Raw genomic sequence first — 24,597 nt, forward strand, 5'->3', positions numbered from 1 at the left:
CAGCAGCGGGTATTAAGGCCGGACGTCGAGGAAAAGTCCGAAAGAGCTGCGGGAGTTACGCGCCAAGGTGAAATATCTCACGATTAGGAGGATGGTTGTTAGCGGCGCGGTGTGTGTTTCACCTCCTTTGGCGAACATTCGAAACAACATACTCGGACCGGTGAGATGCGAAAATGTTTTGTTCGCAGGTAGGATCGGAGCCGACTCATTGGCCGACACAAACAGGGGTCAACGACGAGTACCGGGGCTAGAAGGAGGAAGAAGTCTCTATTCGTGTTCGGCGCATATACGCCGTTACGAGCGCGCAATACTGGATGGCCCCCGGGCTTATAATAAAGCTAATTCCGGGTTTTGCTCTCGAGACAGCTCGTGCCGCAACATGTTTTCCCTCTCGTACACGCAAACATCCACTCGTTCCTCTGTTTCTCTTTCATTGGTGAACCGAGAAAGTCTTTCTCTTCTCTCTTTTCCCCTCGTTTTCATTCCATCCATTATACTATTTATACGCCGTACAGACCGCGGCGCCTGAGGCATGTGCCCCCTTATTAAAACATTTGCAACCCCTCGCGCGCGCTCTTCTTCTCAGATCCGCGCCCAACACAGACTCGAAACGCGTATCTCTCCCGTTTTTCTGCCTCTCAGTCCCACACGTGACTGGCCAAGTGGCTCAGGACGCGTGTCTCGAATTATACTTGTTCACCACAAAGGCATCACCCGAACACGCGTTACCCTGTATTATTACTATTGTTGTTTCTATCACGTGTAAGAGCCTTGTTTTGTAACGTCCTCGTCGACTGCAATTAATTCTTGTATTTCTTCTCCGTCATATTTTCCTCCGCGACGTATAATCAGCGATCGTATACACACCGCCGAGCGGACCAAGATGAAACGACATTTATCTGCGTCGCGCGCGCGTAACAACGATCATTGACGAAAGACGATTTTCGTCGTCGTTCGGAGTGTTGCCAGGTCCTTGAAAAATTTCCATATCGCAACTTGTTGTATAGGCATTGTTATTACAAAAATAACATTTTCACGGAATATTTTACGTCTCCGCATTGTATTCCTTTCGAAATCTGCTCTCGTCCGCGAGGCTCCTCCCCGAGAATATATATTTAGAATGCACTGTTTATGGAAAATTGTGCTCCGCGCTTTTGCGGTACCGCGTTACAGAGGTTCCTCCGTGTACGATGTAGTTTGAGGTAACACGAAGAACCGTAGAGGATCGAGAAATCGGTCGAAAGGGAGATTTCGATCGTGTCGTCGGGCGTTAATTAATTCCCGGTGATCTCAATTAAAATATTAATTACCAAGGGACAATGGGAGGGAACGGAAGAGAACGGGCAACAAAGAGAAAGATAGAGCCAAGAGGATCCCCCCGCTGTGCTTGGGCTCGCCAGGAGGCGGGCTTTAAAGCACTGGCGCGATGCCATTAACGATTAAACCACGTACCATAAGCTTATCAGATAACCACGTCATTACGTATAGCTCGTGCTGTTTCGGCCGTAGCCGAAACAGAGATGACGCGAGTGTGAGTGTGCGAGAATAACATACGCGCATCTGGTCCCTGACCCCAAGACGTCGAATCTAGACTCGGATCATCGGATTAGCATAAGACCCCGATAAACAAAAAAAAATACCGGAGAAAAGATCGAGTGTCCTCAGTCAATCAAGACGACGACTTCGAGCAAACGCTATTTTATTCGAGGTTTACTCACTTTAAGAAGCCATTCATATTCCGATTGCTAAAATAACGTTCGCTGCGACATTTTGTTTGCGTCCAATTCAAATTCGTTATTTAACCGGTGATCATGGGCTGGAAAGAGTTTGAGCAATGACAAGAGACGAATTTATGTTTTCAGATTTGCTATCTTGAAAAATCACCCTTCATCCTGAAAATCTGTTGAATATTAAATCTTACAATAATCACGGTTGCTCATCGCGCTTTTGGTGTTTGAATCATTCAACATCGACGAACAATTATTTTTCATCAATTTTGAGAGTGCTACGAGCACCTTTAGTTGATTCTCTTGAAAAAATGGAAAATAATGCGATCCCATATTTGGATAAACATAAAATGTTTTTTTTCTTTCGTTCTTCATCTATTTTTGAAAAATATCGTTCTGTCGCATTGTCAACAGGGAACGGACGAGGACGACAGAGCTTCCGTGGCTTCGGTAAGTTGAACCACATGAGCCTAGTATGAAAAAACCAGATATTAGAGAAGAAAACAGTGATTTAACGGAGAAGTGATTTTTTTCGGTGGATTCTTAATCAGCAATTGGACGGGAAGTCGCGAGAATGGCTGGTCCGGGCGGCCCAGGGGGATTACCAGGCTCTGGCGAAGCTGGCAGCTGAAGAGCCACGGCTGACTCGACTGAAGGTAGGCCAACAAAGCGATCCTTCAATTTCGATACACTTTTCAGATAACAGTAATTTTACACCACATTATCAACAGAAGGGGTGCCTCGAAAAAAAAAGGCGCTGTCCAATTTATGATTTCTTGTCGCACAACACCGAGATGATATCGAAAATGTTCCCCTCTTTAATACAGTATTAATCGCAGGGATCTCGGTACACGATTTGCGAACTTTTGACACCTGCGACGTGGCAATTTCGAGAATTTTTGAGGGACCGTTTAGGGTGACAGGTCAATAAATCTATGAAACTCAAAGGGGCTATTTGCCACACGTGTATTTACGTACTTTAAAGTCCGGACAGCTGCGCGAGGGCTAATAAGAAAGCTGCTGGGACGCGATTAATGCTGCTGGCAAATTGTTACGATTCGGGCCACTCTTCGCGTATAAATTATGGAAAATATACGATTATTCGTGCAGACCCATGGTGAGGTGTGAACCTCTGCTCGCTCTTACCGATCGACCCAAAAAAGCTAGCCAATGTCTACCGGAGACTGTAAAAAGGGTAATAAAAATCCATATCAGGAGATTCGAATGAATTGTGCATTGTCAGTGAGCGTAGGTGGATTCGGAGAAGGGGAAGACTGAAATAGCGTCCTGCATGGAGTTCGGGACGGACTAAATTCATTCCATCGGACAAGGCATCCTCATACCGAGTAGAGTTACGGTTCGAAACTACCCCTTCGTTGGTGGCGTCCACGAGGACGTCGAAGCACCTCGTTGGCCTCATCCCTTGGGATAAATTGGCCATGCCCGCGTGTTTGCGGATAACATCGTGGCGATCTGTGTGCACATGGACGCGCGGATACAGACACGCAGGAAGGAGAAGCGGTACGAGGTCCCGGCTGAATCCAGCGGGGAGTGAATTTTTTTTTCTGGCTCAACGAACACGGTACCGAGGAAAAATGTAATATCAACTTTCGCCTGTTAGCAGCGCCGGGTAACCGGGTATATTACAAAAAGGGCAAGAGCGGGTGAAACGTCGTGAGAATCGTGGAATCGATCTTTAGCCCGGAGGAAAATGACAGTTGACGTTGTATATGCTTGATTTATCAAAGCTACGATCGAATGGGATTCGGATTGATGCCGGGGCCGAACACGCTGTCGTATTCGCGGGCCTTGCAAAGCTGGCGAACAAACAGTCCTTCTCCTTTAGCCTGTTTATGCCAGGTATAATAATCCGTCGATGAATATGCAACGAACGAAGGGGAGACGATGCTGCCGATGGCAGAACCTACAGTGTAGGCTTTTCGAATGCGGAGGGGGTTCCAGGAGAGTCTAAAAAGGGAGGAGGAGCAGCTACCTCGGGACTGGGCAATGCCAATTACTCCCTCGGTAATTAAATCGACACCGAGGCTAATTAACGCGATCCCCTACCATGAGTGATCCTACTGGATGAGCAAGTATTCCCCTGGACTCGGTGAACGCGACGTGTCGCTTCGCATCGAACGTTATAAATAAAGCGAAAGTACCAGTCGAAGACAAGTATTGCTCATCGATGAGCGAGCAAAGAATACAAATAAATTAACAAAAAAAAAGAGAGAAAAAACAGTAGAGTGATGGTGGGAATCACGCGCATAATTATCGTAAATCGATTGTTCGATGCGAACGCGTACGAGAGACACGCGGGTTATGACACATCGTTCTAAGCCTGGGGGACACGTTTCTTTCCAGTCTTTTATTCTTTTCTCCCGAGGAGCAGAATGACAGGAAACACGTACGTCAATTGGACAAAAGAACGTAATCGCGCGTGTGTTTCTCGTCTATTTTTCAATTTCGACTCTATTTTTCCACGGACAATGAAACTTTGGATGAACACGATTTTGTCCGGGTATTGAAAACTGACTCGAGCTTGTCGCACTCGTACGAGCGATTCTTTCGTTCTCGAGGAATCATAATTCGACGGGGGCGACTTTTACGTGCGCGACATTGAAGAATCGATGAAGCGATCGGGGACGGACTTTTGTTGTTGGCCTTATGTCCGTGCGTGCGGCGCATCGCACACAAGTTATTTTAAAAAAGTAAGCAAATAAAGCAGCGTCGCAGCATGCTGGCCGAGGATGTTGGGTGGGTCCTCTTTCCGAAGGATTTATTCCCTCGCGAGCCGACCTCTCGTTTTTGAGACTTTCAGTGTAATTCGCCACTTGGCAAACTCGCGGGACAATTTTGTTCGAGCAGGATAATTGCGTATCGCGAGAAGGCTGCCTTCATCGCGAGTTCATTTAGCGGGGAATGCAATCAAGGCGTCCCTCTCTCACCGCCAGGGGAAAGGTGCGCGTTTCCTTTTGCCATAAATCGCTCGGGCGCATTTGTATCCGATTGTAATTAGTCGCTCTAAGCAAACAAATGAGTAAAATCTTGTAGTCGAAGCGTAACGTTGGTGCGGACGAATACACGGGCTCGGTTGGCGTACACATACGCGGAAATATACAAACACCTACAGGAACGTTGGTATCTCTGGAGCGCCGCCAGAGAGCAGGCAAGAGGATTAATATCAGCGATTTAGCTGCGGGCTGATTTAAGGGGTGTAGGACCGCCCAGCTCGCATCTACGGTCTCGCTTTTGCGACCAGTAGATCAAGAAAAGAGCATTCGAGCGCGGGCAACCGAACGTCGGAACGGGCCGTCGGTGAGAACATTATTTCCCATAAGCATCTCGTAAAGGATGAGGAGAGGAGAGGATTGCTGCTGCCGCTGCTGCTGCTGCTGCTGCTGCTGCTGCTGCTGCTGCTGCTGCTGCTGCGGGTACATTTTGCAGTAACCATATTTATAAACGTGATTGGATTTTCGAGGAGGTGATCGGTGAACCGGCGTAGCCGTGGGTGACGTGGCCAATGATGGATAACAATCCATGGACCATTGCGATCCGGCTGAGGAATAAAAAAAAATAAAAAAAAATAAAAAAACGAGCTCCCCAAAGGAAAGAACGAGCCAGAGGATCGAACGGTAGTTCGTTAACGGGCGTCGAGCTATTAGCGGGCGTAACGCTCATCGAGTGGAAGCTTCGCCGCTACGATAAAAAAGGGCCAAAGAGAGAACGAAATCCTATGGAGAGTAAAATCCACAGAGCTAACAAGGAGGCGGTTTCTCTGACAGAAGTTGGAATGATCTACCGAGCGCGAGCGAATAACCCGATGCGTTACATATTATCTGGCAGCAACGATGCAGAAACTCTCCGTAAGGAAAGACAAAAATGCGATACGGTATCAAGGCTGTGAGAGAAAAGAAGAGGGAGAATCTTTTGAGATCTGGCAGGTGAATACGATTCCATGGACTCTGCATCTTCCTACACCTCCCACCGTAGCAAGAGCTCACGCCCACGAATATTAACGCGTCTGATTTATGCTTGTAATTATCCTCTAGTTATTTTGCACGAATAAGCTATATCTCTGCTCTTTCGTTGGCCCTTGACAAATTATTATTACGTTTTTCCATCCGACGTATGCCAATTTATTTTCCAATTGCGCGCAGCAAACCTTTCGAAAATTCCCGCATATATCGAAATACGGGCGCACGGATTTTAATGGGTTCTCCCGGGTGACGGGAGCGGTGGTGGCGATGCTGGCCGAGAAAAGAGGCGCCAGGAAGATAGGCGTCATCTCGACTCGGGATCGATCTTTTCGGACCTCCCCCAACAATCCTGTAACTCGATCTCTCTTTTCTCTCATCTTTTTAACTGTGCTTCCCTCACACGTTTTCTTTGGCGCTCGGGCGCAGGAAACATTCAGCCGAGTTTCCGAACAACTCCGCCTCCGTTTTCCCGAAAATATGTCCCCCGTCCGTGTCGCGGCGGGCGGGATGCTGACCAATCGCCATTTCCCTCTTTCGATTGGCGTCATCTCCGCGTCCGCGAAATTACAGCCATCTTTGCTGATCGAAAGTCCCGCGTGCTGGACGCGTTATTGTATATACGACAGAAAGGCGACGGAAGCTCGCAATAACGTATATGTCCATCGACGGCGGGGTTGTTGGGAGACAGAGCGAGGCGCGTAAGAGGAGGATACACGAGGGGCAAGAGGGGCCCCGGAAAGTATCGGCTTCCTTGGAGCTTGTTCGCACCGTAGCCTCGCTAATTAGAGCCCGAGAACGATGTCTATCTGTCCAGCTCGCCAAGAGGCACACATGTCCCCTCAGCGGCTTGAAACGGAGAGGAGTTTCTCCGTTGTATGGTGTTTTTAACGTTGATGTATGTTTACGGGTTGGAGGGTGTGCGTGCGCCACGCCAGCAGCGAGAGAGAGAGAGAGAGAGAGAGAGAGCGAGCGAGCTCAAACATCCGGTGTTGCTCGCTGGACTCTCGGCCTCTCTCGCTCTTTCTCCGTCTAGCGTCTTTTCGCCTCCGGAACTCTTGAGGCGTTCCAGGGATTCGTGAACACGTGTTTCTCTCATCGCGGATGCGCATAGAGGGCGCGCGAGCCCGTTTCTCGCTTTCACGCTCTGCCAATGACATTTGTCACTTTCACTGCGTAGGCAAAACGCTGCTGCTGCTGCTGGGAAAGCTCGATTAAAAGCGATTCTCGTGTGAGAAAATATTTGCGACGAAGCTTCCCCTGCTCGGAGCGCGCCTGTCTCTTCGCGTTTCACTCATTTTATTTATCTTGGAGAACGATACACTTTACGTACGTATATATAATAAAGACGAGGGAAACACCCGTGGCAATTAGTAAGCGGAGCTCATTATGGAAATAAGCCCCGCGTAACTAAATACTTAATAAAGGTCTCGCATCTTGAATTTGTAAGTAGGAAAAGGGGGGAGGCACTTGCTTTGGTGCTAGCGCGCAAAGTGCCATTTTTTCTCTCGCTCATTCTTTTTCCTGAGCCCGCATAAAGTGTGTGTGTGTGTGCGTGTTCCCGCGGAGCGAAAACGCGCCTACTCCAAAGACACTAAAGTTACGAGAGTGATTCCGGCCGTATCTTTCTCTTTCTCTCTCACTCACGCGCGTGTTAAACGCCACGCGTCCTCGTACAAACTTGAAAACTCATGCATCGAAGAACTCGCGGGAGCGCAAGAGAGACGCGAAAAAAAGAGAAGAAGCAGCGTCTGGCGCAGCTTTTATGCCGCCATCGTCGCGGGATGCGAACCGGGATGGATCGCGTGTCGATCAACAACCGCGATATTTGTTACTTTACAGTTGTATCACGTTTTGCGTATGGAACAAAGCCATTGTTTGTAGTTCGTACATGGGACACGGCGCCACGTCATTCCCGCGATCCTTTTATTTTTATTTCCTTTTTATCTTTTTCTCCCAATCGCGGATATGTTGAAAATTCGTAAGAATTCGACTGTTGGAAACAACGGTGTCTCCGATGATATATTTCGAATCGTGGTGGGAGGAGGTCAAATGAATCGGACCGAAATTCTGCCTCCCCGTGAAATGAAGAAACGAACAGCGGCGCTGGTTCATCGAGACCAGACGCGATTAACCGATTATAATAATATGGAAAATAAATAATATTTCGGTTACGAGGTGTCACTGCGCAGCCCGAGATTGCCATCGAACGCCCCGAGCTCGGTAAATAAATAATAAAAAAAACTGAATAATTCATAAGCTGGCAAGACGAGGTGCTAACGAGCATTAATCGTTGCTAAAAGATTGAACGCGTGACTGTTATCGATAGACGAGGTAGATAAACAAACATAAATATATACGAGTATACGCGTGTACACATATATCTCGAAAAACGCAGGATAATATAAAATAAATGTCCTGTAGGACGAGCCTCGATATATTAGAGATACGGCTCATAATCAAGGGAACACAATGCAAGCTGGTATTTGTGAGTGCATATCCCCTCGTTTCCTGCTGTCACGAGAGCGAGAGAGCGAGCCGGATCTTCGGGAAAAAGGAAAGAGGGAGAAAGAAAAATCTAGAAAAAGAACTTATGCTAGTTGGTCGTCTCGACGAGCGAAGATTAGCCGATCTTTATCGAGATGGCTGCCTGAACGCTAACGAGGTACTCGCCAGCTCTTCGTGTCTCTCATCCCGAACTCTGGCAACGACATTTCGAGACTCCTGTTGTCCCCTGTAATCCCACCCCCCTCGATCACCCCTTTGTCAGTTGTTTTTTTCCTCACTTCCGGCCCTCCTCAAACGACATCGGAGTTCCGATCTATATTTTTTATACGCCCCTTCTCGCAAACACCAATATTTCACCATTCAATCGCCCCTTTTTTCTCTTTTAATTCGAAGCATTATCCTTCGTTGTGTTATTTCAAATCGCTAATTCATTATAAGAACGAAGGATAATTCCTATTATTTTCTCTTCGACCCAACGCCCTGCCTAGGACAAACTAGTTTTGTCCAGACAATTCGAAGGGCATACTATTTATTGAGCCCCGCAACGCGACTAATCCGCTTCAAAATCTAGTTCAGTCAGCAACGTCCTGGTACATTTGACATTTCATTAAAATTATTGCCTCCAACTCCGCATATGAATTAATTATCCGGAACGTTTTTTATTTATTTCTACAGTCAACCATTCATATTGTACATCTCGTTACTCCGACATTTTTGACTATCATCAGCATCTTGGTTAATTAATTTTGACAACTGTTACGGGCAATGTACCGAGGCGTGGATGTTTCTCATTTGTCGGAGTTTTTTGTCCCCGCGCGGTGTATATGTGTGAGGGGGAAATTTAGCCTCTTCTAACACTGCTTCGAAACGCTAAAAATACGAGTATATAGGGATAGACGTACGCGTTGTCGTAGGAAATGTAACACGGTGTGAAAAGGCTGGCGCCACTCTCGATGACCTGCAACTGCTCTTCCTCCGAGCTCTCTCAAAGTCTCGTTAAACGATCGCGTTATACGCGATGGACCTCGAGGACAGCGAGGGAGGGAGAGATTTTATCTCGTTTTTCGACACCGAAAAAACCCTCCGATTTCCTTGACACGACCGTGGCAAAACAGCGTCCCGACGAGGCGCAGCGTTTTCAAAAATTCCTCGGGCTTTACGGAGAGCACCCCCGAAATCGAAACGGAAATACGACACGATCCTCCGCGCAGCGGAAGACGCACTCTCGAATATATACAATCGGACGCTTTTTTCTCTGTCTTTTGTTTTTCCCTTCTCCGCGCTTTTCGGACCGTGTCTTTTCGGGTTTTTACACCAGAACGAGAGAAGCATGAAACACGAAAGAACATTTCGTTGAATCGTGTCCGCTACAAGTTTCATCTCAACTTATCTCGTCGAGTTGTCAATGAAAATTCTACTCGGACTCGAAGAGATAAGGGCGTTATCGAATTTGAGGTATTTTGGTAGTCTCGAGAGCTGAAAACAAGAAAATTTTTCGTTTTTTTCCCCCCTTTTTCTACTTTTAAGTACAATCTTCGAGCGTGTTTGTCATCACTCGTTTGAGGAGTTTTCGTATAATCGTTTCGGAGATACGACAAATTAAGAGCGAGAACAACATCGGGAGATAAAAATTGAATTTCCAGTTGCGTATTTTGGAATGATATATTATATTTGGGATAATTGGGGGTATGTCGCGCGACGAATCGGCCCGGAGAGAAATGTAAATGAAAAGGGAAAAATAAAAAGAGAGAAAAAAGCGTACAAAATGCGGTGGAACGGGGCCACAGGAGAGCGCGCTTTTCGCCGGAAAATTGTACGTCCGTGTCCGCAAAACGTACGAGCCTCACTCCGCGCGTTTTTCTCCCTGACGAATTGTTCGTTTAATTTTGCCGAACATTTTCGGGAGCATCGAGCGCAAGGGGATTGGAAAGGTTTCGTCCAATCATCGCGTTCCCTCTCTGCGCAAAAAAATTGGCAATTGAGTGGCTCGCGCGAACGTCGGACAAAAGGGTAGAAAATAACGGGGGGAAAACCTCGGGAACAAAGTTCGGTAACTGGTCAAACGATTTTTCTCTGAGATAACCGATCTTTACGGATTTTTATGAGGGCTTCGTTATTTATGACGAGGACGACCTGGGATTGAGCAACGGAAAAAAGCATTACGAAACAGTGAAAAAAAACGTCGAAGAAAGGAGCCACCAAAAAAATAACGTAAAACTGACATTTTTATTTTTATTTTTTATATTCGGGCCTCAATTATGATTAATGATTTGACGAGATACAAGAGATAAACGAACAGAAACAACGGTCTACAATGTATATCCCGGAGGCACCAACTATATATGCGGGATAAATATAAATATATTTTCATCGTTGGATTTTGGTGGAGTTACGAAAAATATCAATTAAACATAAAAGCGCGAGCGCTTGTCATCCGATAATGGGAGGATTGGTCAGCCCCGGGCGAGCGAATAATTGGGATCGGCAGGCAGACAGGAAAACTCTGGGACGGGAGAGGACGACAAAAACATATAAACGGGTCTATATTTATATATATATATATTTAAGCGAAGCGTACAGAATAATGCTGCAAAAGACTCGGAGAGGCCGGATGTCCCTGTTGGGAAAAAGCGCGATATTTTTTGGCCGTCGAAAATCATCGATGGATTTTCGAAAATATCCGACAACGGAGTGACGAGTAAAAAGATGAAAAAATCAAGAGGTGAAGAAAGGTGAAGACATTCGAACGTGTTTTCTGACTGCTGCTCGCTCAAAACTTGAACGGCTCTTATTTATGCGGTGCCGCTATTATTTTTATAGCACGACGAATACAGAGCTAATTCATTCATCCGGTGAAACAATGGCGGATCGGTTACACGCTGACTCGAGCGTTTATTAATGACCTGGCGCAGACTACGCGCTACGTTTACTCACTGCGGCTTCTTTCTTTCTCTCTCTCTCTCGCTTTTTCTTTTTGTTGTCACGGGCTAATGGGGACTTTAGGAGTGAAACAAAACGCGATTCTCCAGGTGAGCATCGCGGAGGGAGGGAGGGAGGGAGAGAGAGAGAAGATACCCCGCGACAGAAAACACCCAGTCGGAGGAGATGCCGGGTCCAGCGGATGAAGAGAAGGAAAGAACGGAGAGACAGAAATGGTAAAAAAAGGAAAATCGCCCACGCGCGCTTCGGCAACACTGACGCCCTGACACGGGCTGGGTGGTCCTGGGTGGTACGGCGCTCCACCCACTCACCCCTTTCCCTCACCCACTTCCTTCCCCCCACCATTTCCCTTCCTCGATCTTTTGTCCACCATTTTAATGGGACTTTGACGCTTTCCTACTCGCTCGTCGTTTTATCCCAACTTTCGAGTTGAGAATCGGTATAAGCGAGGAAAGATATCGGTGTCCGAGAGATTGAACGGAGGAGAGAAGATAAATCGGTAACGGGGCGACCGCGTCAATGCTCTCCGACTGCATCATTCAATGTTTCAATTGTACTTGTACCGATCCGCCGTAAAAGGTGGCGGTACTCGGAAAGATTGGAGCGAACGAGGCGAGATCGTGAATGGAAGCGCGGATGGAAGAAAAGGGAGAGATCGGGTCCGTACACGCGGCGGCTGCTGCGTCCAGGAGAGACCAACCCCGGCTTGAAAAGATCGGTATCTCGCACACGGGCCGCTCCTCGGAGGAATAATTTGGTGAATGAGAAGCGACCATTCAAGAGCTATAAGCCATCGCGTCAGGGAAAGAAACTGGCGGAGCCAGTGTCTCTAATCGAGACTCGATTCCCCTTCTCTCTTTCTCGATCTTTTTCAATCTTCGGAGGGAACAACGCTACGCGAAGGTCGGGGATGAGCAGCTCGGCGGTGTGTTTTGCCTTCATATCCTATATAAAGCCCGTGTGTATATATATATATATATATAAAGGTTGGAAAAGTATTCCGGGCCCGAACAAGTATTCCTTCCTCTTTCCCTTTCTCCCCCTTGGCGATCTCTCGTCGGAATAACCTCGCGGCGGTCCCAACGCCTGTGTCACAAGCCAACAGCCCCGCTAAGTGGAAATTGTTGTCAAAAGTGTGCGCGCGCTCCGCTTCATCCGAGAAAGAGAGAAGGGCCGATCTCGTAGGTCATATATTTTCCAGCCGGACACGTGGGTGGTTCGGGCAAATCAAGCGTTACCTGGGTGCATATTTACACGTCAGAAATATCACTGATGATGCAGCAACCTTTGTCCTCCCCCTCCTGGGGGGGGGGGGGGGGGCATACAACGCAGTGACTTTGAATAAAAATTGGCGAGGTGTGAGAATTTTATTGGCGGAAATCGGCACGCGTAGGAGTTACCCCTTCGGTTAGAGCCATCGAAATAAATTTGAATAAAACGTTTTATGCTCAGTGTGTACAAACGGTTTCCCATCGGCGGATTCCCGATGCGCGCGGCGGCCTCGTATATGGTAGAAAATTGCAAAGATTTTACCGCAGCAGAGGTTAGTTTCCGGTCCGGGAAATCGAAGCCGAGACTACGCTCCCTTCGACCACCGATTTCGATCTCTCTAAAACATTTTTCCAAAGATTTTTCTCGCTGTCTCCTCCTCCGCTGATCTTTGGCATCGTCTTCGGGCTCGTTCTCACTTTCTCGAGAGTCCCCGATGGCGCCGCTCAATCCATAGACTCGAAAAGGAGGAACGAGGAAAAAGAGGAGGGAGAGGAAGGGTCCCAAAAGTCTGAGTAATAAAGTTCGGTATTGTTTTTGCGACGATTTTTCGTGCCGCTTGTATAACTTCGGAAAGCGGCTGCAATATAATTTTAACAACCCTCGGGGGCTCTCTCTCTCTCTCTCTCTCTCTTGGGTTGCGTAGGATATAGAGAGGAAGACGGAGAAAAAGGAAGAGAGAGCGCTAGGACAGAGTGTCATGACCGTGCGACTCGAAACCGGCGCCAGGGAATCCACGATTCCTCTCGTCTCTTTCGTTAAACCTACCGTGCAATATCTCATGTGTGTGCGTCGGTGCTGGGATTTCTACTCTCGGGGCAATGCATCTTGAGCCGCTAGAAAGTTTGTACTCGCGATCGAGAAGCTCCTCTTTGCCGTAAGAAAAGGTCGAAAACGATCACGGCAAGTGCCGAGAAAGATTGCCGTGGACTTGGCCGAGCGAGACGGAAAACCTCGAGGTAAAATTCTCCTCATCTCCCTCGCTCCCTCTCTCGGGGCGCCCACCCCTCGAGAAGACCCTCGTAAACTTTTGCTCTCTTCTTTTTCCCCCTGAACCACAAGTCAGCCAACGAGAGAGAGAGAGAGAGAGAGAAAGAGGTCGGTTTTTATTTCAGCCAGAGAATTTTATTTCAAGCTTGGGGGCGCGACGGAGAGAGGGAACGAGAGAGAAAGAGAGAGAGAGGGTTGATGCTGCTGTTGTAGCTGCTGCGGTTCTGCAGTCCGCGAGATTCGACGTCCCGAGGATTTAATTTGGCCGCGAGGTCCTCTCCTCTCTCGTTCTCGAAGCAAAGAGAAAGAGAGAGAGAAAGATGGAAAGGAAAAGAGACAAAAATTCCTCACTCCCTCGCCCGCGTTACGATCGTTATCCGATTGTTTATCATATCCGTTCTCTCGGCCGAACGCGGCCCCCAAATCTTTCCTCTGGACCACGCGGCACACTTTATATATGTATGTGTATATATCGGGTTTATTCGTCCGCGAATCTAACCAAACTTTCTGTATAGGGTCCGAATAAACGAAAAAAATAAAAAGGATCGAGCGCCGCACGCGGATTCTTGTACAGGGATGCTGAATTTTATTGCATCCATATAGTTTGTTTTCCCATATCGATGCAGTCGAGGCCGCTGGGCTAAAGGCACCGAGGCAATGATTAAAAGCAATGTTCCAACGAATCGACAACGACCAATGATTCAATATTTTCTACACCGCTTATATTTCATATTTCAGACAAAATAAAATTAAACCTGCTTTTTAAATATTCGAATTGGTCCTTAAATATATTGTAAAACAAAAGGGTGTGTCAATAGAATGAAATATTTTTTCATTAAGAACATTTGATCTTTCAGAAAATATTTTGTCCAGTTTGACAGTTTTTTTTCGGAGGAAAAACTCTGCGCACGTAAAGTTTCGAATTTTTCTTTCATCCATAATCTGCTAATAAACAGACGCTAATTTTCGAAGAAAATAATCACCGGTATGATTCGGTGAAATTAAAAAATGGCGAGCGGAGGTATTTCACGAGGTGTCTTTCGCGAGTTTCAGGGATGAGAGGAAGAGTAAGAGAGACAGAAAATGAGGGTTTTAGAGGAAGGGGAAAACGCGTTCGCACGGCGTGTATATGCTAATGTGAGACGAATGTCTCCTACGTTTCTCCTCCCCGTCCTCCTCCTCTGGGTCCTGAACACACTTCCAAAGTCGCACAAGCTTGAGAAATAGCGAGAGAGAGAGAGAGAAAGATTGGTTCATTGCTCGTTTCACGTGGGCGTTCACCGAAAATCGAGCAGCCAATGTTTTTCGAATTACTTTTCGACAATGAGATAAAGAACATTAGCGACGATGAAAATAACGTTAATCTGGAAGAATTCCAAAGACGATTTCAATTCAGGCCAGAAATGCAATAGAAATGATTGAATACAAAGTTGCTTATAATTCATTCATTTAATTTGTAAAAGAAATAACGATTTTAGATAATGACCTTTTTTGCACAAATGCGGAGCACATCCGACTAATTTATTTGACAAAACCAAGGATCTCTTTTCGAGGGCCCACTTGTAGAAGAAAAGGCTGGAGGGGGGGATAACGAGAAGACAGTGTGACATTTGGGCGCTTTAAGTGCGTACACGTGCTGGACGCATGTTTCTGCACCCGAGCGTTCGAAAAGCCGAGAGAATAAGCAGAATATTTTGGGGAAAAAAAGAGGAACGCGAGTCTCGGGGAAGCGAAACCGGGGAATTGTTTATGACTCGAGGTCGAAAAAGTATATGTTGAGAAAAAAAAAATAAATTCGTGGATGCAAACTAGCGTATCTGGGTAGAAAACAGAAGGGAGAAAAAGTAAGTTGTCGAGAGAGGACAGGTCAAATTGTCACCGGACACTCCCTGTCAAACCAAACACTGACCACACGCCGATACCCTTAAGGATGATGATGGAAAAAGAAGGAACGAAGTGCAGAAAAAAAACGTTAGAAAACGTAATGGCGCCAGCGGAGGCTCGCAGACGGTGTCGACTTACGAATTTGATCTCCAACTCACTCGACCAAAATTTTCTCCCGATTTTCAATGCCCCGTACACGCCCGCATACGCCCACGTTTTTTGCGGACATTCTTCTACTTCGATCGATACATTCCCGAATATAAGCTTAAGAAAAAACGACGATCCAGCACCTCGAGCGTGTTTAATTAAGATCGAAACTATCCACACGTTTATAAATTTCTCACCGAATGCCCGATTCTCGAGGACATGCATCAAGACTCGACTATTGTTGGCGGTATATTCTCGAGTGAGTACAACTAGAAGAGCCGTACATAGATCCTGTGGGTTTTCGTAAGGGGGCGCAGCAGTATTGTAGATCTCTCCCAAGCGAGTATATATAATACTGTCCCTCTCGCCGTCCTTTCTTGCCCTCTCTCCCATTCTCTTGCTCTTTCTCGGTGTAAGTCTAAGAGTCCCGCACGTACGTTACGCCATTCGTACGATTCTTATCGTATTCGGAGATATTTATTCGCCCGCCGCTATTTCGCGGTCGGAGAAAAAAAATCGTTGTAGCGCGAGATTTTTGCTCCCGCAGGGAGGCGAAGACGGACAGTGAGACAGGAAGAAAGACGAGAGGGAAAGAGACGGAGCATACGTGTTGGCAGACGTACACGAAGTTCTTCACGGAGAATGAATGCGCGTACGTAACGCGTACTGTTTTATAAAGCTACTCGCGCGGCACGCGTGCGAATATACCTGCGGAGAGCTAAGAAATATCACAGCCTCAGTTCCGTGAGTTACAATGCTCGAGAGCTTCGTAACTCTCTCTCTCTCTCTCTCTACTGCTTAGACAACGATGTACGCCCGAACATTCTCGCCATTTTCCGTCCAAGACCTCCCATATATCTCCTCGAATCATCCAAATTGATCCCGTGCTTTGCGCAGTGTCGAATCCATTTGTACTTTTTCTTTTCCACTCTGATTCGCAACAACACAACCGAGGCGCCTGCAAGTTTGGACCCAGCATCCCTCATTTTCGCAATTTGCCAACTCTTCGATCTCGGTAGGAAAATCAGTGCGCAAAAATGTTTTCCCATGTTGCTAAACATGCGATTGGAAAGTATCGCGATCGATTCTCATACGCGCAGAGAGAGTCGCCCTTTCGTACGTGCCACGCGGCAGGCATAAATATTCTGGACGAAGACGACGACGACGACGACGACGACGACGACGACGAGGATCGGGAGAAAATAAAGGAGTACGAGAAGCGAGAAAAAAAGAGAAAGAGAGAGAGAGAGAGAGCTGCCGTGGGGCCAATTTAAAGGCAGCACGGTTAATGAGCCACCGCGGATGCCACGCGCGTTTTTTGCGCCGTTTTTCTCTTGCTCTCACTCTCACTCTTTCGTTCAACGTTGGAACGACACGGGGCCCCCTCGAGATTAACAAATGGCCTCGCTTCTGCCCGTAGCTCTTCCGCTAGAAAACTTCCCGAGCTTTCGGATAGTCGTCCTCGCGTCTTAGAATTCTCCCTCGGAGACTCGCCCCTCACAAGAATTAGGAAGCCACTTCTAATTGTCACAACAACGACTCGATTCGATCTATCACTTTGGCTCCGGGCCCGGGGAGTACCTACGTTCTTCGAGATTGGCCCAAACCGCTGTCCTCTGTTTCTCCGGAGCTCCACATACACACACACACGCGCACGCGCACACACACACACACACACACACACACACACACACACACACACACACACACACACACACACACACACACACACACACACACACACACACACACACACACACACACACACACACACACACACACACACACTAATAAATATACATAAATATATCACGCGAGCTCTCTCGACCGATAAATAATGCGAGCCAGACACTGGATAAATATTTTCGACACACTCAACGTGTACATAAATACGTCACGTGGTTCAAGTCAGACTAGAATTAATTATTGCTTCCCAAATAATAAACTGGCTCGTACTTCGAAACGACATTTTTCATATCTCATTCGTTCTCTTAATTATTAATTTAAAAATATGTCTTGGCCGACAAAAATACGTCTTGCGAGCTCCGTTGCGATGAATGCGGATATAAGAATAATCCTTCGTATACAGAAATTTTTTAGTCAAAGCCCTTGCTCTCTCGCTACAAAACGTGAAAATATCTCGAAATAAATTTGTCGCCCAGCATCCCGGTCCAGAATCATCGCGTTCTCATCTCAACGCATTATCTATGTATATATGTATACATAAAAGTCAATATAACGTACTCTTTCGTCACATTATTGTACATTTTATTGGTATCCGTCACAGATGCTAATAATAAAACGACTATATGTGCCGCGCGCCCGAGACGAAGAAAGAGGGAGAGATTAAAATCGACGTTAACCCCGAGATGGAACGTCGACGAGCGTCTCACTGTTGGAACTTCTTTATGAGTGTCTTCGACAATTAATGCCTCGACGACGGCTTACGGCGCGCGCGCGCGCGCGCGGAAGGAAACGAGGAAAGGTTTATCTTTGGACTTTTGGCTCTTGTCGTACTTTTTTTTACCTACTATATAAAAACATATATGTATATCCTCAGATATTTATATATACATATATAATGGGGAATGAATCGGTGACGTACCTCGGACAGGTGCGAATCTCGGACACTTGACAAACTGACTATCGGAAAAGGGTGGACTCGGCCACGACGTCGACGAACGTCTCTTCCTCCCAAACTCCCCATTTTCTCTCCTTTTCTCTTCTAGCTCAACGCGAGCGACTCATTCACTCCTTTTCTCATCTGCCCTGAGAGGAGGAAAAAGAGAATAATCGTCACCTCGCGGAGTCGAGGAAAATGCAAGTCGATATTTGTCAAGCAAAAGGAAACAGATTTAACCGTTTTCTTTCTTCTCTCTTTTCATCGTCTATTCTTTTTTTAGTTTTCGTCGGCCTCGTTCAATGAGTCAACGCGAGTCGTGAGTATGCGCTTGTGTCAAAAGTTTGGGTGATGTATGAGCAACGCGGAGGTAGACAAAAAATCAGGAGAAAATGGACGAGGAGTTTGTCACTCTCGCGCGCGGTAGAAGAGAATCATCAAATGGATTTCTCACGCTCGTGAAACACGAGAATCGGATGGGAAAATCATGTGACTCGGAGGAACATCAATTAGCGCTTCTCGGAATAATTAGGGACTCGATCAGGCAGGATTTCATTGGGGAGAGATGCTGCGTGGAAATGCGTCAACAAACAGAGGCTCATCTTTCAATCCGATTCGATGAATAAAATCGTATTTATCTTTTATTCCCCGAGAGAAATACGAGTTTGAGAAGCGAGTGAAATGTCATAATAAAAAATGAAACTAATGGAAAGAGACTCAACAAGTGTTGAGTCGTCGACGAAGTCGCGAATAAAGTGAAGGGTGCACGTGTTATTGCCAGTGACAGCGTCAACGAGGCGTGCATCAGTTAGTCTCGGCACATTAAGGTTCTCGCTTGACTATAAGTTTGTATACTCGCTCATAGTCTCACTCAAAATATAATTTATTGAATTTGCCACCATCAATCTTGCAGCTAATTTTTGCATCGTTCAATTCATCAAACTATCCTGATTGGACTATTTTTTTTTAAATTCACGTTTATAGAGTTGACGCACCTGTTGAAGAAATCCGATAAAAATATAAACGGCTCACCGGTATCTTTCCTTTATTTTGCACTGACATACACCACAAGATAATCGAATTTATGTCGAGAATAGATCGAAAGCCACTCGTTGGCCACTCTTGGCAAGCGGAGAGAGAGCGAGAGAGGGTTGTTTTTGCCTGGGTGAAAAGCAAATGCATATATGACCACGAGGCTTTTTATGCTACGTGCATCTACTCGAGAGGATATCCCTTGGGTCCTTGAGAGGGAGAGAACGCTCTAGGTCGTTACTTTTTTCGCGTATAGTTTCTCTCCTTGTGGCTCGAGGATCCTAAAGAGGAGATCGGCAAAACAAGAGCCTTTAGCGGCTTTTTCTTTCTTTTCCTCTTATTCTCTCGAACGATGCTCTCTTTTTTTCTATTTATACATTTTTTACATGGTCATGTATACGGATATGCTTTTTTTTTCTCTTTTTTTCTTTAAATCAAGAATCGTTCGGTGTGCGCGAAAGCATTTCTTTGTGAAATCGCGAAAAGGTTGATTTTTATCCTCCCTCAACTCGGATGACGGATTTCCCGATATTTCGCACAGCCCCGTAAATAAAGGAGGTAGAATTTGAGAGTGCGAGGCGGCGCAAAGTGCGCGAAGGTGTGAGTCTACCTTTCTCGCTCTTTTCATGACCCGGCGACACTCGTTCATCTTGCTTCACGAGGAAAGGAGGAATTAACGAGGAATTAATAGAGGATCCTAATGACAAATGATTCCCTTCCGCGTCGTTCTCACGCTGCGCCCTAATTTGTCTAATTATTTCGCTTAATTCAGCGTGCAACCGGCGAAGATTCGGTGTGCTCGAGCGTTTAACGAAACGGAGCTAATTAATGAAGCTATTAGAGGAAAAAGAGAGAAAGAGCAAAAGTACGGCCACTTATAAAACACCAAGTTTTTTAATCCCCTTTTTTCTACGAGATTCGCGCCAACACATCGAATGGAAATGATACATATTTCTTTGAACTTGTAGCGATAAATAGACTTTTCAGCTCGGACAAGGCTTTTTTTACTTTTAGTATCCGATAAAAATTCTTTTTTCTCACTAAAACGTCGCGTCGAGGGAGCCATATGAATACGCGCGTATCCTCCAGCACATGTCATTTCTTTAACGATTTCCAGTGCTCCCGCGCGGACTTTTTTAACGGCACATATATTTCGTGTTTCCCTTTATACAGAGCATGATTTCGGAAACAAGGAAGAAACGGAGTGTCTCAAAGTGTCGTTATATACTTCCGTCTCTTTCGACGCCGGTGAAACTATACCGGGCCAAACTAGCCGCGAATGGATAAACGATTGGTGCCAGCCAAAATATTAACTACACTCTCGAACGATGCAAATTTCGTTTCAACGCGAAGCAACAAATTGGATTCCCCAAAACAAACGAAAGCCCGAGATGACAGAATATTTTGCAGCTTCTTCCATTCATAGATTTCACTATTTTATTATCACCAAGACCAATTGTGTATCGCGGGGAAATATCGAAATTCGAGACTCTACCTAGCTCCGGGATCTTGGACGATCGAGGATTAATAAACGAGGGTTGATAGAACTATGACAGGCCGAGGAAACGCTTAGAAAAGCCTGAAAACGAGAGGTGCGCGGGTGTTGAATAAGCGCGAAAGGAGTCGGGGCGGGGGAAAAGAGGAGCAGGCAGAAGAGCTCCGTTTAGCCGCGGCATAGGCTTTCCTCAGCTGGCTCGTTCCATCACTCACACGCAAATAACTCAACTTCCCCCTCGGTTTGGTGCGCGTCGCGGTAATTTATGTTCGCCCCAAGAGCCATCGCTCTCTCGTCCCGAAGAAGAGACTCGTAGCTCGTGGGCTACTCCGTGTCCCACGAGGCGACTCTTCCTCGGGTTTATAGAGAATCTCTCTCTTTTCTCGCCGAGAATCCCGAAGAGCAAAAGCACACCCGCGCTGTTAAATTTAACCCACTTTATAAGGCGGCGCGAGGGCGTTTTATCGGCCTGCGTGGTAGAGGGGGCGGGAAACCGGCGACGTTTTTCATGAAAGAAAGAGCCCTCGATCTCTGTATTGTCAAAAAAGCCCGGACTTATCGTACGCGTTAATATTCAAACGAGTGATACGCAGCACGAGAAAATATTGAGATGCTTCCTCGTTGAGAGCCACCTCGCGGTAGCGTCCTTAAATTCTGCCGATCAACGATCCTTACGCAGAGTGGTGAATGACCAACAATCCACTTGCGCTTGCTTTGCAACAAAATATCTTGATCGAATTCTGGTCCCTCTGAAGGATGATTAGCAACTTGGTGAATTGAATTTCTCAAGATAATTTCTCTTCCCGGACCATTTGGACGTTTTCTGAGACAGCGAAAGTTAAGAATTTCGTAAAGAGTATCGCAAAAGTCTTAAGGTCATTAGAGCAATGCGCGGTATGAGAAACCTCACGCGCGAACTTGGCGGTCTCGGCTCGTCGCGCGGAGAGTCGAGCCGGTTAATTCTGGAGTCGTTCGTCAGAGCGAGCCTCCCTCTTTTTCCCTCTCTCACTCTCTCTCTATTCCACTTCGTCTTTCTCAGAGTCACACACAACTCACCGCCGCGCCGGGTGTTATATTTATTAGTGACGTTATTTTGGTATTTCGTTACGGGACACGTCAAGCCTCGTGGCTGAGGCCCATTCGATCCGCTGAGTAATCGCGGCCATTAAACACCCTGTCCTCGTGGCGCGATCTGCCGTCGCTCTCGCGACTTCCCAAGGGAAAAAAAGAGTAGCGCCCTCTCTCGACGTTACCTCTGCATTTTCTTTTTTCTCTTCTTCTCCCCTTCGTCTAGAGCTTGCACCCTGGCACTTGCCACTCGGTGTCCCGGGAACAGATTCGAACTCTTGACTCTCTCTCTCTCTCTCTCTCTCTCTCTCTCTCTGTCTCTCCTCTGTTTGGCGGTGATGGAACGAGAGGGATTCGAGCTATGATCGCTACAACGACGAAACCAGCCGTGATGAACTACCGTCGAAACCTTACCCACGAAAACACACCACCCAAAGTATTTCGCTCCTTTATTTTCTTTCTAGTATTTTGCACTCTTTACTCGGTATACATTCGGAGGCGTCGTAATTTACAAGCGATTTTTGGCATTTGTGGAGCGGATTCTTTCGTAAAAATCATTTTCGGAGGAACGATTATTGACGTATCGAATAATCGTAATGGCTAATCGGATGAAGAAAAGTAAGATGTCTCGCGGGGGGAGCTGCGAGATTAAAATAGAGCTTGAATCAGCGAGAGATCGAGTCGCGAAAAAAGGATGCTATGCGCAGACGGTTAAGAGTTCGCGGGGCTATTATACGAAAGGAATATAAGAAGAGAAGAAGCGAAAGACGAAGTGAAGAAGAAGGAGGGAAAAGGGGAGGGGAGAGATGAAAAAGAAGACGAAGCGCAGGGGGTTTATAAACGGGGCAAGAGGGCGGGGGGAGGCCGAGTAAAAGAGAGCAGAAACTACAACGACGAAGACGAGTCTCTCTCTCTCTCTCTCAATCTTTCCTCGAGGTCCAGGGCACAAAGTTCCTTTTTTCCTTAGAGGGGAATGCGAACGCGGGCGCCGAGGGTGGCCGCCGCCGTCACGTTGACGAGCGTCGCGCAGCTGGAAAACCGGCAGTTTTGGCCGAGCAAGAAACTCTGACAAAGACGCTTTTGCCCCCATTAAATTTAAGTACAAGTGCTGGAAAAGTAAACAGTACTTTGAGGTACTTCGAAAGCCCTGTTTTCGTCACTTTTTACGCTTGAAAAAGAAATATACTAAGCAAAGTGAGGAAACAACTTAATCGAGTTTAATAGAAATTCAACCTCTGACGCAACCCTAAGTATGCCGCGATCTTTCGGAGCCTCGGAGATTCCGACGAATAACGCACACCGAAAAAAAGACAGCCTCGCTCGCGCCCAACGTAAATATTCTTAAAGTTCTACACGTGTCTCCTCGTGTCTCCAAAGTGTTCCGGGGCTCAAAATTCTTGAGCGCTCTTTGCGAAACGCTCTTGACGTCTGCTCGCGCATTTCGTCGTACTCTCCTCCTAATAATAACAAAAAAAAGCGCGTAATCCCGTCAACACCCTCCGGAACATCAGACGCCGCAAAGGTTTCTCATCGCGTGAGGCGGAAATCTCGGTTCGCGAGGGTACCAAAAACCGTCACCGCGCCGTCGTCGAATAATCCCGACGCAACGTCACAAAATCCGACCAAACCCGATTGATAAAAATCTAAAAATGAGAGAAACTCGTGAATATTTTAAATGCGTCGCGCACCAAATTCAAAAGTTCCCTCACAATACGATATCGGTGTAGTATATTTCGTGCGAAACCACTTGACGTCCATCCAGCAATAAAATTTCTCACCACCGATTATTCATCTCTCCCACTAATTTTTGTGTTCCCTTTCGCCATGAGTTGAAAACACGGAACAAAAGTGTTTTCGCCCACAGGCTTAAGCGCGCAGTGCATCACACTCGAACGCGGTGGACGCGCGCGGCGCGAGAAGTAGCAAAATGGCCAATCCGGTATAACGAAAATGTTGGCCACACTTTCCCGTAATATATCGGTTCAAAAGTGCCATTTGTTTAAACGCGCCAGGACAAAAAGGACGCTGTATGAACCGCGAAACGAGATACAAGCACGAAATAATAACGGGGTTAGCCGATGTCGGTCGAGTGGTGGTTTTTCCCTCTCTCTCTCTCTCTCGGTAAAATGTTTCCATCGCGATATTGTACGATACGGAGTCGTTGTTTTCGAGGACGAGTTACGCGTTTCAGCCAAAATGTCAGTTATCGTATATGCAGTACGTTGCACTTCTGTCTACCTCAAAACTCGACGAATTTTTCAGCAAGATTAATCGCACTGACACTTCATAAAGTATTTATATATTGTCCGCGCATATAAACATGAATTGAGCACGCATATAGCGATATATAGATATATAGACGAGAGATATCCGCGGCGGAACATTGGACGTTCGGTGGATCTCGAGGCGGTCATTCGTTTGTTCTCTCTCGTGTATCATTCGATTGCGGCGATTGAGAGAACGCGGGCGCGCGCTCGCTCGCGGGCCGAGGGGGGGACAGACTTATAAAACGTGACCGGAGTATAATAAGTGTATAAACGATCGAACGATGATGCTTGAGAGGATCTATATACTGCTTTAATACGAATGTAGCGTGGTGTATGTATGGGCATGCACACATATGATAAAAGGAAAGACGCCATACGCGGAAGACACGGCTCGATTGGCCAAGTTGCGAATCGAGGCACGCCGATCGAGCAACAACGCCGCGGGTACACATACGGCCGCGTATGCGTGTATGTATGGATGCACGGGATCGCAAATGGCTATATAGAGAGAGAAAAGACCCAGAGCAGGTCCCTGGTGGTTGCGCTGTGGATCGTTCGGGGCAAAAAGCGCGCGGCGCGATCGAGTGAGAACGATTCAATCAGGAGCCACATAAATCTCCTCCTCGTGGACATGCTCAACCTCATCCTTATACCCTCTTCTGCTTCTTCTTCT

The 24,597-nt window shown here is 46.7% G+C and overlaps 1 protein-coding gene across 4 annotated transcripts in view; it reads left to right on the forward strand.

The window, feature by feature from the left end:
* Window positions 1-24,597, forward strand: part of sowah (sosondowah) — a 60,620-nt gene that overhangs the window by 9,849 nt on the left and 26,174 nt on the right. For all 4 annotated transcript variants that reach the window (XM_043430818.1, XM_043430819.1, XM_043430820.1 and 1 more), the window contains exons 5-6: window positions 2,142-2,177; window positions 2,279-2,383. In XM_043430818.1, coding sequence (XP_043286753.1) covers window positions 2,142-2,177; window positions 2,279-2,383 — 141 coding nt within the window. The remainder of the gene's footprint in view (window positions 1-2,141; window positions 2,178-2,278; window positions 2,384-24,597) is intronic.

This window comes from Venturia canescens, chromosome 10, assembly GCF_019457755.1.
Source record: "Venturia canescens isolate UGA chromosome 10, ASM1945775v1, whole genome shotgun sequence".
In the NCBI taxonomy this organism is placed as follows: domain Eukaryota; kingdom Metazoa; phylum Arthropoda; class Insecta; order Hymenoptera; family Ichneumonidae; genus Venturia; species Venturia canescens.